Source organism: Euprymna scolopes, chromosome 8 (assembly GCF_053919585.1).
Source record: "Euprymna scolopes isolate OS-2025 chromosome 8, ASM5391958v1, whole genome shotgun sequence".
Lineage (NCBI taxonomy): Eukaryota > Metazoa > Mollusca > Cephalopoda > Sepiida > Sepiolidae > Euprymna > Euprymna scolopes.
This window is the reverse complement of record NC_136489.1, coordinates 56,497,403-56,515,076: the sequence shown is the minus strand read 5'-3', so window position 1 is coordinate 56,515,076 and position 17,674 is coordinate 56,497,403. Positions and strand designations below refer to the sequence as shown.

The 17,674-nt window shown below is 31.5% G+C and overlaps 1 protein-coding gene across 2 annotated transcripts in view; it reads left to right on the top strand.

The window, feature by feature from the left end:
* LOC145283578 (eukaryotic translation initiation factor 2-alpha kinase 3-like) overlaps positions 1 to 17,674 on the top strand; it is a 131,824-nt gene that overhangs the window by 84,428 nt on the left and 29,722 nt on the right. For both annotated transcript variants that reach the window (XM_080132496.1, XM_080132495.1), the window contains exons 11-14: positions 3,952 to 4,087; positions 12,129 to 12,232; positions 16,853 to 16,975; positions 17,161 to 17,304. In XM_080132496.1, coding sequence (XP_079988622.1) covers positions 3,952 to 4,087; positions 12,129 to 12,232; positions 16,853 to 16,975; positions 17,161 to 17,304 — 507 coding nt within the window. The remainder of the gene's footprint in view (positions 1 to 3,951; positions 4,088 to 12,128; positions 12,233 to 16,852; positions 16,976 to 17,160; positions 17,305 to 17,674) is intronic.

Below are 17,674 nucleotides of genomic sequence, written 5' to 3'. Positions count from 1 at the left end.
TTTTCTTTTAAAAATGCCGACCCACAATTAAATGTCAAACTTCTAAATTGGTAGAAAAGTGGATTATTTTAATATAAAGTAATAAATAAAACTAAAATAAATTTATAAAAATGTTATTATAACCTTAATATTATTGATAGCTGTTCTAATTAACAAGCATATTTGTTAATAAATATATAATTTTGCCCATTTGTACAAAACTATAACTAATGAACTATTATATACTTATATGCCAACATTGGGCCGAAACAATTGTACACAAGTTGTTACCAATAAAGGCCTAACATTTTGAAAATGAGCAACAGTATGAGTATCTATCTCTTGTAAGCTGGTAATTTACAAAAATATTTATAACTCTAATATTGCACTATCGAGCTAGCTTAATGAAAACTTTGTGTTATTTACTTATATGTAATTTACTTTGTTACTTATATCTAACTTTGTTACTTATATGTAATTACTATCCCAAGTAGTATAAATTACATATAGAAACATATATATATAATAATTATTTGTCTCTTTGTTGGAATTTTTCTCTCCTTCATTAACCCTTTTTCTTTTTCTCTCTCTCTAATGATATGGTGGTTAGAATTGTTTATAATTGTAAAAACACTTAACATTTTCTATCACTAAATTTTATCATTTTGAAATATTTTTATTTGCAAGATGAAAATCTGTTTTTTTTTTTGTTTTTTTTTTGGTTATAAAAAATAAAAAATTTACTTGGAAAAATGGATGTGTCACTAAATTTATTTCTCGCTTTAAAAAGTTCCCTTAGATTTTATCATCTTATAAAAATTAAAAAAATAAATTTTAACTTTTTAAATTGGTAAAAAATAAGGATCATTTTAATAGAACACAAGCATTAACACTAAAAATTTATAAAAATGTTCTAAAATTTTATCTAAGTTGGTCTTGTTCGTACAGTTTATTTCTCACTCAGCCAGTCATTTTTTAAATTATCAATAATTATGATTTTTGCATTCCTGTACTTGTTTTACAAGTACTTTAATGTGCTCTGATGAACTCCCTCAATCTACATACTCTCAACAAGCTGCAGTCCCACCTCTTCGCTGTTGAGGTCTCTAAATACTGGAAAATCTTTGACTCTAATAGTGTCTTCCCTCAGACTACTAGCCTTTGGAATTCTCTTTCTCCTGCTTTCCTGACTTGCAGAGGTTTAAATGTAATCTGAACAAACATCTTGCTGCTCAACTCTCCACAGTTCCTTGTTAGACATGAACCGTTATATACATGTGGCAATATGCTTTGTTTGGGATGAAAAAGAATAGAAATAATTTATCTTCGTTGCATTGAAACTTAATAAAATATTTTATTTATTCTTTTATAAAACTTTATATTTAACGACAGCAATAAAATGTGGATTTTTTTTCAATTTAATAGCCTTAAGTATGTTTGTTTGAATATTTTTATTAACTAGAATAGATTGGAGCTTTGTAAAAAAATCTTCACATAAACCAAATTGAATATAGAAAAAAAAAAAAAAAAGAGGGGGTAAGCAATAGCATTTTAGCTTGGGTATCTATGAGTTTACAAAAAAACAAACATTAAATATGTCCAAGTGACAATAAAAGAGTAGAAAAGAGTTGTAATTATCACCTTTATATTATTTATAGATGTCCTCATTAACAAGCATATTTGTATACAGTTCTACATGAATCACCTTGAATGTAGAGAGCAAACTCTTATAAATTCACCAAAAAAAATAATCATTAATTTCCATACAATAGTTTCAGTCTACCACCAAGATATTCATAATGTTCACAATGTATTTATTGTTTTCTGGGTTATCGGTTCATGTGATAGAAAAGTATTCATACCGCTAGTTCTACACTATTGTGCTATTTATATAAACTGGAAAAAACTTTTTTGAATAAGTATAATTAAAACAATCATAAGAAAAAAAAAAATTCAGAATTTTCTTTGCTGAAAATAAAAAGATCAATAATTTATTTTTGTTGCATTGAAACTTAATAAAATATTTTATTTATTTATTTATAAAACTTTATATTTAATGGCAGCAATAAGATATGATTTTTTTAATTTAATAATTAAACTTGATTTTTTGACATATCGGCAATAAAATACATGGGTTATTATTGGTCCCCTGACAAAAGAATGGGGGACCTGTAAATTCACCCTTGTCTGTTTGCACTTTTCTCAATAACCACCTTGGAATTTTTTTAAATTTTGCACAAACATTAAACATGATATGAGTAATAATGTAACTGAACGGATTTTTCAGTAAAACTCCGGTTGCCCCCTTAGGGGTGCCTTTTGGATTAAAATGGCTAAAATTGACACTTTTGTGCTTATTCAAAAAAATTGGATTTTTATAAAACTTTCTGAAAAGTTGTAACTAACTGATTTCTATATAATTTTGTTTGTCTACACTTTGTGATAACTCTTGGGTTATAACTCAGCGGCTCTTTTAGGGCTAATAAAAACACTCCATTTTTGGGACTATTTTACCATATTTGTCCCAAATTTTCTGTGTATGTCTATTTAACAGTTTTGCATGGTGCTGAACTCAAATTTAAATATGCTAAAGCCTTGGGGACTTTGGAGGCTAAATTGAGGGGCAGGCAAATGATGGACTTAGTCATTTCTTTTTTTGCATCATGCAGAATTAAAATTTACATATGTTAAGACCTAAAACTACACCGTTTATTCGTTTTTACTAGGATTTGATGCCCCCTGGGGACTTTTGGGGCTAAATGGGGAAGGAGGGGGGCAATGCTGAATTTAGTCATTTTTTTTTATGCCTTGTTCACTGTGCACTCACGGGGACCAAGCATGCTTCACTTGTTTTTTTTTTTTATAGCTTTATAAATGTTTTCTTTCAACATTTTTTTTGCCTTCAAAATTGATTGAAGTTTTGAATTTAATTTAAACTAAAAATGGTTAAAAACAAAACAAAAAAATATGATTTAGTTAGGGGAAAGGGGATAATATTTTTGATACTCAAACAAAACATTAATAAACTTATCATATGGTTTTTATTAAATACTAGCAGGGGAAGGGGGGACGCATGACCTTGCCCAGTCATAAAATACGCTTAAATATATTTTGATTCATGCAGATTTTGTATTATGACAGCTAATTCTCTCTTTTTTTTTTTTTTATTAAATTATGGTCATAAAACTGTTAGCAATAGACAGAGGCTACTAAGCTGATTAGGGAATGCATAAAACTCACGCACATCATGATAGCCAATACAGAGCTTTAAAAATGCAACAGTTCATTCACACAATTCTGAGGCAGCATGTTCAGGACTGCAGAACATAATACGAAAGGAGATCGCCAGTACATCTCTGAGCAAACACCAGATTATGCAGAAGGTCTAATGTGAATGTATATCAACACAGATTTGGTTTGTTAAACCATAGCACAATGCATTGGGGTGGAGCAAGAACTATGAAATAATCTGTAGGCAACAGAAGAAACTATTACAATCCGTTATATTGTACCTAATATATAGTACTGATTTCAAAAGTTAAAAAAAATGCTTTGAGTGCTATCAGCTAAATTGAAACGAAACCATTTAGCACTTCAGCTGCATTTCCTACCGTTTGACAAATAGATAAGAAAGATTTAAAATTAAACCACTTCAAGCTATGAATGAATTTGTGCATGCACAAAAGTAATAGAAACATGTCAGCAAGTTGAAAGGAACATTTTGCATTTCAAATTGCTGACATATTTCATATATTCATCCATCCAAACGAAGATTTTACTTGTTATAAACCATTCTTAGTGTATGATTACTATTTCCTATTAATTTCAGTATTATGTGACTCAGTAGTTTAAGTTTATCGATTAAATATTTTCACACAGACAAACAAACAGACAGACAGAGTCACACACCCATACATACATATATACATACACTGTTTTATTTATATAGATTTGTCTCTTTTAATTTTCCAGGAAAGAAGTGGCTTTTATTAGCATCATTACTGCTGTTGTGTTTAATTTAGTTGTATTTTGCTGTGCACGTTTTGAAGCTTCCAGGAAAGAACATTCGGATGATACTCTGCCAAATATCACAAATCCTCCTGAACAGGTAAAAACTTTCATTTTCTTGAATGATAATTTTTGTTTGGAATCATTATTTTTTTTCTTTCTTGATTTATTTCCTTTTTTTTTTTTTCTTACAAAAAAAAAAATTATATAAAAAATTTTGGTGCTTATAGGGGCACAGATGAAAATCAGATTTTATATTCCAGCAAAATTTGAAGTTCTGTAACCTCTGACTTCATGCAAATGTGGGCAGAGAATTTAACATCTTTTATAGAAATAGAATGTGGGTTGATTCAATAAACCAACTTTTATATATTCGTTGTCTGGCTTCATAATTCTTCTTCTTTTTTTTTTTTGCTGTTTTGGGGTGCATAAAAATTATGAGGTGAAAATCACATTCCAAATAAAAAACCTGTGATATACTTGCATATCAGACAAAAATAGGTTTCTATACCAAAAATTATGAAAAATTATTGAGTAGAAATGAAATTAAAAATAAAAATCGATTTTATCAAATTTTGCTGATCAACCATTACTGGTTAAAATCATTTTTATCTCACTTAAAGCAAAACAAAAAAAGAAACATTTTATATAAAAAATGTTTTGGTTCTTTTTTTGTAAATTAAAAAAAATATTTTTTCATTAAAAATTTAAAAATCTTTTTCAGTTGAATTAATATTCCTCATAACAATTGCACTTAAAGGAAGTGTTGAAATCTTAAATATACACACTTAGTTTGTGCTATGTATTGATCAGAAACGGATATAATGTGTAAAGAATTTTCTCAAATTATATTTGGCAATTAGCAAAATTACTTTTTTTAAATGTTTTAAGAGCTGTCAAATTTTTTTTTAAATTATGAAATTTCCCCATAAAAATATATAAATTCTTTGGAGAATAAAGACATTTGTTCTTCCTTTACATTATTTAAAATGAAAATAATTATAAATTTATTTATTAACCCTGGAAAACCTATGCTCATTAACTAAAGCTATTTCATTCTACACTGTAAATAGGAACTTAACAAAATCTCTCTCTCTCTTTCTCTCTCTCTCTCTCTCTTTCTCTCTCTCTCTCTCTCTATATATATATATATATATGAGAGAGAGAGAGAGAGAGAGAGAGAGAGAGACTTATAATTGCCAATTGAAAAATATATAAATAAGATTCTTCTTCTTTTAAGTGATTACATGTGAACAGTCAAAAAACCTTTGCAGAAAAAAGAAAAAAACACAATTTAGAGTTGGGGATCAGTTTTGCTTATAGATTTAATGTAAAATGATCCCCTATTTTCAGGCCATTCTTTCTTTTTGGAACAGTTAGCCGTTGAAATTATATAAATTATCTTAAAAGGGAAATCAGTCAAACAATTTTTCTTTACCTCCTCATTTATGATGCATTTGGATTACAGAAATTAATTTTTAATAGAAATGTAAGTATGTGAGTTCTGAAACTTAATCTGAAAATTAATTTCCAAGTCATAATAATGTCTAACAGCTCTAAATTCATAATCCCAAAATATAAATAACTTTTTTTTTCTTAAATGTTGCAAATGAATAATGTAGTGTTATCTTTTCACATCATCTTTCTATTATCGAGTTTTGGTTGAGCCTAATTTTTTTATATTGCATTTATTTTTTATACTGAATTTGGTTCTTGTGTACAATTCTTCTTATATTACAATATAAAAATAAATAAACATATGTATGCTGTATGTACCCATAACAAAACAAAAATGTCATGTTCCAAAAATCACATAAGTTGATCAAGTAGTTTTATTTTTAAATAAAATCAAATTTTATGAGGAAGTGAGGACAGTCTCACTTCACCATCTTGAATAAACAAAGGAAGATAACTCAATTTAAACTTCCAAGATTTTTCTTGTTTGTTTTCAACCTTGTAATGGCTACAATTTACCGCTAATCGCTTAAAATGATAACAAATGACTTTCTATATATAAAAAAACCTGGTCAGTTTATGTGACTTTTGGAATATAATCATTGCATAATGAGTATGCACATTGTAAAGATTTTTAGATATTTTTTATTTTTAATATTAAGCCAATTCTGGACAACCACCCTGAAATTTTATTGTTTTATTTAAATAATTTCTTTTCAAATCATCCATTTTGTTGGCATTTGTGTTCATTGTAGATTGAGTCTTTTAATACCATCTTGCGATCCATGTTGGAAATCCTGCCTTGTATTTTGGTAAGGGCCGTTTGCACTTGACTGTTATAAATGGATGTTTTATGCCGTCAATGCACACTTCCCAGGTGTCCCTCCGTTCACTTGCTACAATTACTTTTCGTTCGATTATTAATCTTGTATAATTTTGTGATAAATCATATGTTAAAAAAAACAAAACAAAAACAAATCAAAATGAATGTTCCAAATTGTAAATTTATTTAGTTTTCATGATTTCAAAGATTTTGTGCATACCTGAACAAAAAAAAAAAAAAACTTTCACAATTCGTATTATTTGGATTTTAGACTACTATTTTCACCTTCAGTGTTATTTTAATTACGTTTTGGTTGGTGTCACCTTTTTCAGATGTATGATGTCGAACTTTAGTATCTTTCTATTGACCCTGGAAATCTGCACAGAATTTTGAATGGAACTCTTTATTTAATTTACAGAGGTAGCATACTCTTGTTCTGTCAGCTGTGACACTTTCATTGAGTGCTAGGGGTGGGTTAGGTAAAAAACAAAGGCTAATTAGACAAAAGAAAAGGAAGTAGGTTTAGTAAATACTAAAATAACTTATCAATAGATAATGGATAGGAATTTGTTAACGCAGACAAAGAGAAATAAGGGTAAGGCTTAATTCAGGATGTAATGAGTGACCGGGTGACTCATAGGTAGGGAACAATAGGAACAACACTTGGTGGGGGGGGGGGTCAGTCAGGCACTTAGTTAGTTGAGGCTTGAACTCTGAGGTGGACAGTTGGATTTTGGATACGGCCATGGGAATTAGTCATTTGGAGAGCCTTGAAGGTGATTGAACGGACGGCAATTGACTGACATGGTCTTGACAGAACATATGTGAACCTTAGCATGCAGAAACACACACTCAAGAGTCAAACTGACATATGTGAAGCATCATGGTCTTTGTTTTTCCTGTGTTGTGTTTTGTCTTATTTTTCTACCGAGAAAATGATGACACGGCCAGAACTAGAACATGAAGTAGAAAGCCATTGCACACAACTTTTTGGGTCGGAGACTTGTTGGTGGGGCCATGTGAGGTCACACTGCCATGACTGGGTAGAAGTCCTAAATAATTTGCGATTGTATCTTTAAAAGTGTCACCCATTAGCAAGAATATAACTTACAATCAAATTTTACCAATTACTTAATTCATAGATGTAGTGGATAAAGCACTTGGTAAAATTTGGTTATAAAGTTACACTCTTCTAGAGGTTGACGATTCAATCCTCAGTGCGGGCAACACTCAAAAATATAATTGTGAATTACTTAGGCCTTCTACCCAGCTCACAGAACAAGAGCATGCTAACTCCATGGGTTAAATGAAGGATTCTGTTCCAAATTTTGTGCAAAGTTCCAAGTTTGACAAGATACATCTGAAAAAGGTTGGAGGTTACATCAACCGAAATGTGCGGATAACACTCAACATGAGAGCAGTAGTCTGAATAATATGAATTATCAATCCTCATCTCAAAAATTCAAAAATACTTTTCACAAGTTATTCATTGTTTCATATTCAAAATTGTAGTTTGCTGACAAAAACAAAAAAAAAATGTTATAGACAGAATTTTTTGTTCTGCTTTACATTATTGTTTTGTTAGTTTCTGTCAAATTAACAAATTACAATTTTTCCGATTGAGATTTTCTATTTTTATTTTCGATAAAAATCAAACAAAACTTGTGTGTAAAGACTGAAATAAAAGTTTCAATCTTTTATTTTTTTTTACCATCCTACATCATTACAAATCCACCATTCACCCATGAAACAGAGTTAGCACATCTGTGCTGGTGCACCAAGCACTAGTCTCTTCCGGTTATATTCTACTAATGTATTTCCTAACTTCCAGCATGGTTGCTACCAGAAGTGGTGGCAAGGCAAATCAGTTCCTTCACTTTTATTGTTTTTCAGTATTTCTATTGCTAAGCGATTTATTGAAATAAAATAGAAGGAAAGGACATTACTGAAAAGTATACAATAAAAAAATAACATAATTAGTCTTTATTTGCACTTTTAATAACAACATTAAAAAATAAAAGTTTTTGTGTTATTTTAAATTTTATGAGAAATATGATTATGAAACTATAAAAATATGTTGCTTTATTGTAAAAATAAGTTTTTTATTTGAATTTATATAATAAATATACGTTTATGAAAGTATAAAAATACAATTATTGAAAACAAATGAAAAAAGTTCAAACATCATAATAAAAAACGTATACATATATTATTTTATACATAATCGTCCCAAAATAGTTAAAAAAGATTTTAAAAAGTGTTTTCAGTAATTCTTTAAAAAAAAAAAGTGCAAAAAGTATTTTCAATAATTCTTAAAAATAATAAAACTAATTTCAATAATTCTTACATAAATAAGACCAAAAATATTTTCAATAATTATTAAATAAAAAAAGAATGATTGGAAAAATGTAATTAAAAAAAGGTAAGAGATAGGCGTGAGAGAAAAAAGCGAAGGAACTGCTTTGCCTTGTTGCCGCTTCCGATAGCAGCCAAGCCAAAAGTCAGAAAGTACATTAGCTGACTATAACCGTTTCTCCGTCTTAGATAGAGTTCAAAAAAGAATCTCTAACTCAACTGTTGCATCCGTTGTTTTACAAATGCTTCATTTGAATGACTCTGATGAACTTTCTGCTCTTTTGCTTCCTCAGTGTAAATAATCCCAATAAACCTGACAAGCAACAATATCCCACCCCTTCATTATTGAGGTCCTCAGAGACAAGAAAGCTTTTTACTATAATCACTTATTTTTGTCAAACTGCTTGTCTTTGCAATTCCCTTCCTGCCCCGTTTTCTAACTATATTAATTTGCAGAAATTAAAATGTAATGTGAACAAATGGGATATTCCATGCCAAATCATCCAGTAAAAGATTGAAATTTCACCCCCTCCCCTCAGAATTTTTATTCTTTTGACCGTTGTAAGATATACATAAGTTATGATGAACTGACAAATTTCAGACCCAGCAATCAATGGGTTTACACCCAGGCGGCCATAAAACTTTCTTATAGTTATCAACATTAGATAAAAATTGAGCTTTTTCAACTATGATTTTTTGAAAATTGTGAACTTTCAGCATTAAATTTCAATGTGAAGGAATAAAATACCAAGTATGAACCTATATATATTCTGAAAGTTCTATATTTTGGCTTTCTAAATATTAAAACAGATATCACCTCTAACCCCTAGAGTTGTCTTTTCTTGACCCCAAAATTTACGCCCTTTTAGGGGTTCCTGTGGAAGGTGTCTCTGCATATAAATGGGCAAAAAAGTCCCAAAAAATGAACTTGTCTGGCTTTCTAAGGTTGATTTTCGGATTCCTTGGTTAAAAACCCCTCATAGTTGCAATTTTCTAGGCCAGAAACTAAATACTTTTCAAAAAAATTTACAATTTTGTAACGATGGGTAGTTACGTCATGACGCATTGCGATTGTCCTTTTTCGACCTCTTGGCTTTATTTTGGCTGGGCTCAAAAACAGGGTTCCCATTGATTGCTGGGTCTGAAATTTGGCGGTTCATCATAGCTTGTATATATCTTACAAGGGTCAAAAGGATAAAAAAATTCTGAGCTGGGTGGTGAAATAGCCTGGATGATTTGGTATGGAATGTCCCAAATATCTTGTTGCACAACTCCCCACTAAGGATGCCCCTATAAATCTGGGTCCTAATTCACAATAGCCCCTTACATTCCTGTGATAATGTACATTGTTTGGGGTGAATAGAAAAACAAAACGATCTTTGATCAGAAAAATTTAAGAAATTATGATTCAAATCTCTGGTGTCCAATGTAATCCATATGGATCACTGGTGGTCCACAAAATAAGTTTTGTGGACTACAGTCAAATTTTAGAATTGGAAAAATTATTTCTTGAATATTTCTTTCACTTAACAGTATATGAGTGTCAACTACGAAAAATAATACCACACTCCTCCGATTTGAAATTTGCACCAATCACGCAAACACACACATCGATTTCAGACTGGCAACAATCATCAATAACACCGGATGTATCTTTTACAAAGGGCTGACCCCTCGGAATTAATACCACCAACAAAAAAAAAAAAAAAACTGAAAGCAGAACCGTTTTTATTTTTTAAATTTTAAATTCCAAAAGTTGAAGAGTTATGAAGACGGGAGCGGTACCATTAAAACAAGCGATCTTTTGTGCTCCAGAATTTATTTTTCTATATAGTCACCACCATTCTCAATGCATTTCTGTGAGGTATTCAATGACACGTCTCTGCTTCTGATGCACATCCATGACAGAAAACGATCATGATAAAAATAATAAAAAAATAAAACTAAGCAAAAACTTTCTGTGATTTTTAACAATGTTTGTGTATATAAAGAGAGGCAGACACACCAAATAATACTTGTTCCAAGTTAGAGCAAATGAATTCCGCCACATAGAATGTTATTAAAATAAACATAGTTATTAGAATCAACAATGAATGCTATTAATACCAACATAGAATGGTCTTAGAATCACTACAGAATGTTATTAGAATAAACAAAGAATGCTATTACAATCAACAAAGAATGCTATTAGATCAACATAGAATGTTACTAGACTGTATGCCTAGAATCATTATTCTAATTTTGATTCAAATCCATTAGATTATTTTAATTCTAGAAAATGTTTTAAAATGTTTAATCTTAAGAGGTCTTAAGAAGAAATTGAAATTCAAAGAATCTAGCTTAATTAATGTCTACTATGGATCAAATTTAATGCATATCTGAAATATTTGAATTATCAAATGGAAAATGTGCTCATATCATGCCCTCCCCCTCCCATCTTTAATAATACTCCAAAGAGACATATTTTTGTGGATTATTTTTTCATTGAGGTTTAATAACGCATTAAAAATTCAAAGATTGCAGGCATTTTGGATTAATTTTCAAGAAGAACTTTTATCATCCCCCCCCCCATACAAAAAAACTAATCAAACTAAACACAGCCCACAATATTCTTCCTTACACTTAGCAATTTTATTAGTTTAGGAATAAATCCTATATAGAGGAATATATAAAGTTCCTAATTTTATATCGAGATCTACTATTGCTGTGCATTACAGAAATCGATGAATATAACTCGTTTTGTATTGTTTGAATTTATTAAGATTACTGTTCTCATCTTGAGCGTTATTTTTCGCAATGTTTCGGTCGATGTAACCTTTGACCATCTTCAGATATATCTTGTTGAACTCGGAAATCTACACAGAATTTTGAATGGTATCCTTTATTTAATCCACAGGTGTAGCATGCTCTCGTTCCATCAACCATGACTGGGTAGAAGGCCTAAGCAATTCACATTTTTATTTTGAGTGAAATCTGCACTGAGAATTGAACCTTCGACCTCCAGAAAAATGTAACTTTTTTTTACATCTGAATTTTATCAAGTACTCCATCCACTACGCCACAGGTCCTTGTAAAAATAACACTCAAGATAAGAACAGTAATCCAAAGAATCACACCTGAGGCTATTCTCTATCTCTACAAACTTATTATCAGACTATGTACACAACACTGTTGTCATATTTAGCTATTGGGTCTCTTTCGAATGTGAGAATTCTTGATAAGGTGCAGAAATCTATCTGTAATTTGATTGGCCCTACATTTTGTTTTCTGCAATCTCTCTCTCTCTCTCACAGACATAACATTGCTTGTTTCAGTCAGTATTTTCTATAAATACTGTATGGAATGTCTTCTTTGGAATTGTCTGATATATGTATTGCCTTTTTTGTTCCAGCTTGTTTGACTTCTTGGTCTAGTGCTTAATCGTCATTTCAAAAATTTCAAAATGTAATAATATTTTTTGCTATGTTTCATCATTTAAGTCATTTTCTTTTCTGTTTTATCTTTTTAGGACGAAGCTAAAATCGAGGAAGAATTACTTGCGTTGAGTAAAACGAAGGAACCCGAAGTTGAAAGACCAGATTCATTGAGTCTAACAACTGGTTATGTTTCAAAGTAAGAAGTTCAAGTTTTTTATTTTTTTATTTTTTTGGAAGTGTGATTTTTTTTTTTTAATTCATTAAATTTTTTGCTGTTTGTCCAATGAAAAAATTAATTTGAAAAAAAAAAGAAAAATTTGTAAGATGTATGTCTTATGTAACACCAGAAATCACTTGATTTGATTAAGTAGTTTTATTTAAAAAAATTTTTTATTTAATTGTTAATTCACTCCAAATAAGGCACAATGTCACTTTGAAGTAAGTGATTACTATTTGGGCTCAATTTTCCAACGATGCTTTAGAGGAAGTTTAGCAGCGATATGTCTGTTCACATTACACTTGAAGTTCTGTATGTCAGTACAGTTAGGGAAGCAAGGACCAGAGAGGGAATTCCAAAGTCCAGCAGTTTGAGAGAGGAAACTATATGAATAGTAGGCTTTTCAGCATTTAGGAATCTTTACAGTGTAATGATGGAAATTTGCTGCTTGTCGGATTAGTTGGGGTATTTACAAGTGTTGGGGTATTTACAAGTGTTCATCGGAGCACTTTCCAGTTTCTAAGTAAGAAAATGAAATTGCGATGCAATCTTGAAAACAATCTGAAGGAACCGGGGAGATAACTCCAAATAATTTAAACTTGTATGATTTTAGAAAGCCATTCTTAACATGAGAAATGGGGGGGGGTATTAAAAAAAAACCCCAAAGCTTTGCTTAAAATGATTTTCTTTATAAAAATAAAACTACTTGATCAATTTACATGATTTTTGGTGTACAAGATTTTCTTTTTTGTCACAGGCATGTACATTATAAATATTTTTCATTCTTTTTTATGAGGGAGGGGGTTCTGGACAAGCGGAATCTTTTTATTTGGCTGCTTAAGCAAAATTCTAAGGAGATTTTCCCAAACGATTGTGCAACATTTCATGTTAACTGTGATTACTTGATTCTGTTCCCAAGTTCTTATGCTGATGATACACAAATTTTGGTGTCACACCAGACGCTTACACAGCATCAGATATCTGCAGCCATTGCTTGTTTTTGCGTCTGAGTGGGCAGGGGACTGGGGCATGGTGTTCAACCCAACAAAGACAGTTCTGCTATTGTCTTCTAGATATCTCTCTCCTGTTCATGGGATTTGGTTTCAAGACACATTTGTGCCATTCTCAAAATGTCATAAAACTATTTGAGAGTAATAATATATAGCAATCTCTGGTTTGACGACCACTTGTTTTATATATCGGACAGGATTAAAAAGGAGCTTTACATGCTGTATATCCTGAGCTACCAAATACCTCATGGATGGCATTTGCTGACTAGGTTTTGCAATGCAATAATCGGTCCCCACTTGGAATACGGGCCCCAAGTATTTGTCAGAGTTGGTAAGATGTTCTCTGATTCTCTTGAGCGTCTACAACATTGTGGCATCAGATATATACTACATATTCCTTGTCACGACCCTGTTCCCTCTGGAATATATAATCCGTTTGAATTAGACCTGCTGTCTTCTCACTGGAATGTTGCTTCTGTAGTCTACAGATAATTTCATGGTTCTTGCCCCATCGCAATGCTTAAATACTTTTCTGTGCTGTGGCTGAACAAACCAAACCTGTTACAATATACATTCACATTAGACACTCTGTATAATCATACTGGTGCTTGCAATCTCCTTTCGCATTGTGTTTTGCGGTCCTGAACGTTCTGCCTCAGAATTGTGTGAATGAACATGTGTCACTATCACATTTTCGGAGTTCTGTATTGGCTAACTATTGTAATGTTTCTAAGTTTTATGCATTCCCTAATAAGTTTGGTAGCCTCTGTCTGTTGCTAACAGTTCATGACAATGGTTTGATAAAAGAAAAAAAATTATAGCAGGGTCATTTTACAAGGAAAATTGTTGATGAAACTCTACTTGAGAGAAAGAAGAATAAATAAAATCCTAGCCAGAGATTAGTTTGGAAGCACGTTTCTGAAGCTGTGTCAGCATGTAAAATGGATGTTAAACTGATGATGAGGATGGTGATGACGATGACAATGTCTTTAAATTTGAAATCAATCTGTTATTTTCACTTACTGTATTCTTTGTCATGGAGATAGCCTTGAAATGACAATACAATTTTCTGTAACTTAATTCTTATGTATCCAAGAAATTTAATGTAGTGTCAAAAAGTTAATGGAGATGTTATGTTTAGATATAAAACAAGTCTTACAGAAGTGTTAGATACAATGGCACAACATCCACTAGCTTCATCTTCTTTAGCCATACAATCACATCAGGTTCACAACAACAAAGTTCAATGAGACCTACTAACAGACAGTCATGTTGGGAGTTTTTTTTTTTTTTCTTTTTCTGCAAATAAAAAACATATACATCACTTGGTGCCAGAGGGACACAAAATAAAAGGAAAATGCATCCAAATACATTGCACATATTTATCAACACATTGACCAATGTAACAAAAATAAGTAACACAATGTAATCGAACATACAATAAAATGTTTTACTCACTCTCGTAGCGGTTCTACCATATGAGGTAGGTAATTACATATACAACACAGTCATGCTGGCACACTTGACCCCACCAGATCACCAAAGTTAAGCAACGTTAAGCTTGGCCAGTACTAAAATACATGACCATTTGGTAATGCTAGGTGCTGGATATGCTCAGAGCCTGGAAAATGATGGGCACTATCAGCCTATTCTTGCTCAAGACTTGCTGCATGAAATAATGCAGCATCCCCATGGCCCCAGAGGGTTAAGGGACACATCTACATCTAAAGTCTTACAATAGTGTAAGTGAGCATTTGCCCAATGTGGAGGAAAAGCATGCATTAGTATCTCCATTCTTTAGGTGTCTGTCCTAAGATGAAATAAACCACTAGTTTCCTGGCAACCAGTTTTGTTTTCTCTTATTCCTCTACAGTAGGTAATCGAAATGTGATGGTTGGATATAAAACAACAGTCTTAAAAAAAGTGTTTTGAATAATATTCACTTTCTTTGTAATATTGTAAATGAATGAATTTAAGGAAGATAACATATTGCTTACTAATAAAACACTATTACTACTAATATTGTATTTTTTTTTATTTTAAACTCCAAGTATATGTATTGTATATAGTCTAATCATATGGGAATCATCCAATAAATTTTTAATCATTGAAAAACAGGCTTAACTCTGACAACCTCAGTGGAAGATTACTATACACAGCATAAATATGTGTAGAACAGTACCCTTTGTTGGTTTAGTTACATTTAAAAAATAGATCAGTAGCACAGTTGAGATAATAGGGTTTGTTGGCAATGGAAGGTCAAGAAAAACATGAGAGGAAATAAGATTAGATTTGAGTATAAGAGTGATAAAGAACTGGTCAGAGACATGTTTGTTTGGATGAAATCTAGATAACGGCCAAATGCCGCATCTATCAGGCCCTTGTTTTTCATGATCTTTCTTTACAGATGTGAAACCTGGCTCCTTGAGTAGCTGATGTTCAAAGGCTGGGAGTCTTCGATCAGTTGATGTCTTCAATGCATTCGCGAGATTCACGTCTCAAATGCCATATTCCAATGTAAGCTTCCTAGACTTGAAGAAGCACTTCTTACAAAGAGGCTCTGGTGTTTTGGGTATCCACCTTTTGACTTGATTCACAAGTTAATAACGCCAACACGGCTACCAAGATGGCACAATAAGCGTGGTTGTCAGCTGAGGACGTGGCTTGCAATGATAATAGCTAACCTGGAAGCTATGACCGGCCCTCACGTCTTCGATGTGTGATTATTGAATTGCAAATGGCTGAAGTATGCTGAGGAGGCAACAGTGGACAGAACTGGTTGGACTGCCGTGATTCGACATGCGATGAATTCATTTCAAGTCGGTTCAACTCACTCCAAGTGAATGCTGTTACAAGTACAAATAAGAAGTTTGGATATCAATTTGTAAAAGCTGTCCAGCACATGCCAATATGTGAAAAGGATGTTAAACTTAATATAATGATGATGATGATTATTTTTTTTTGTTTTTTTTAAAGAAAATTTCCAAATTCATGGATAAAATTTATATTTTAACACTTACTTTAACGTTTATATTTTGAGGCATGAAAATATTTTAGTTGCCAGAAGAAAAGTCGATTTGTGGATTTTCAACTGAGTTACTTTTAGTGAAAAAATGTGGGATTTAAAAAAATATTAGCAGAAACATCCTGAAGACCTTTTAGCTCAAAACAAAGTGTAGTATCTGTTCTAATACCATTTTAAGTTTTCTGTTCTCTGCCAGCAAAGAGAAAAACTTTCTAGACTGAGACAATTAAAAAGTTTTCTCTCAATTCAGTTCCCCTTTTTGGGTAGCTGAATTTTCTCCACATTAAAAACTGACCTTGTGTCTAACTCTGCCGTTGTGGTTAAGAAAGCAAATGAAGACTACTGCAATGACCTTTGGTTCACTAATGGTAGAACTTTCAACTTTGTTATGGACGTGACTTTTTCTTGCAAGAATATTTAATATTTTTTTACTTTGTATTTTAATAAATGTTTTTTTTTTATTTCAGATATTCAACCGAGTTTTTCTTAGATTTGCGAGAATATTTAATATTTTATTTTTATTTTCTTGCATTTTAATTAAAAAGTTGTTTTTTTTAATTGCAGGTATTCTACGGATTTTGATCACATAAAAAGACTCAACCATGGCGCATATGGTGTCGTATTTATGTCTAAAAATAAATTTGATTCCTGCTCATATGCTGTGAAAAGGATTTGCTTACCAAAATCGTAAGAATAAACTTGTTTTTCAAATTTTAAAAAAATCTTCTACAAAACTTTGTTTGAATTGTTATATGAAGACAACCATTTCATTATAACAAATCAGTTTTGTTTCTAAAATTTTTTGCGTTAAAGCTGAAACAACCTTTTACATCCTTGACATATTAAAATTGGATTGTATCTTTCGCTTGCAGCAGTGAAAGTGAAGAAAAAGTGATGCGGGAAGTGACGACATTGGCCAACTTGGATCATGTCGGAATTGTTCGCTATTTCCAGTCATGGTTTGAGTGCCCACCGTCTGGATGGCAAGAAAAAATTGACAAAGAAATGGGATTCAGGTTAGTAATTAATCCATTCTCTTCCTCTATTCTTTTTGCTTTCCTCGACTTCTGTTTCAACAAGAAACAACCATGTCTGAAATGTCAATATGCTTCATCATTACATTTTAAAATCAATCTCCAACAAAATGAGGGAAAGTTGTTTGCCCTAATAAAGATATGCACTACGGAATTCATGATGGGTGATTTGGAATGGTTTTCTGAATTGTAATCGATAAAGTGTACAGGGTAGAACGATAAATTTGTCACCCTAAAGAAAACAACACTACAGTTTTATTTTAAAACTTTTATTGAAAAAAATCAATTCAGGTAACTTGATTATATAGTAGAGCTGACATATATTCAATATAGTTGCCTTCACCACTTGGAT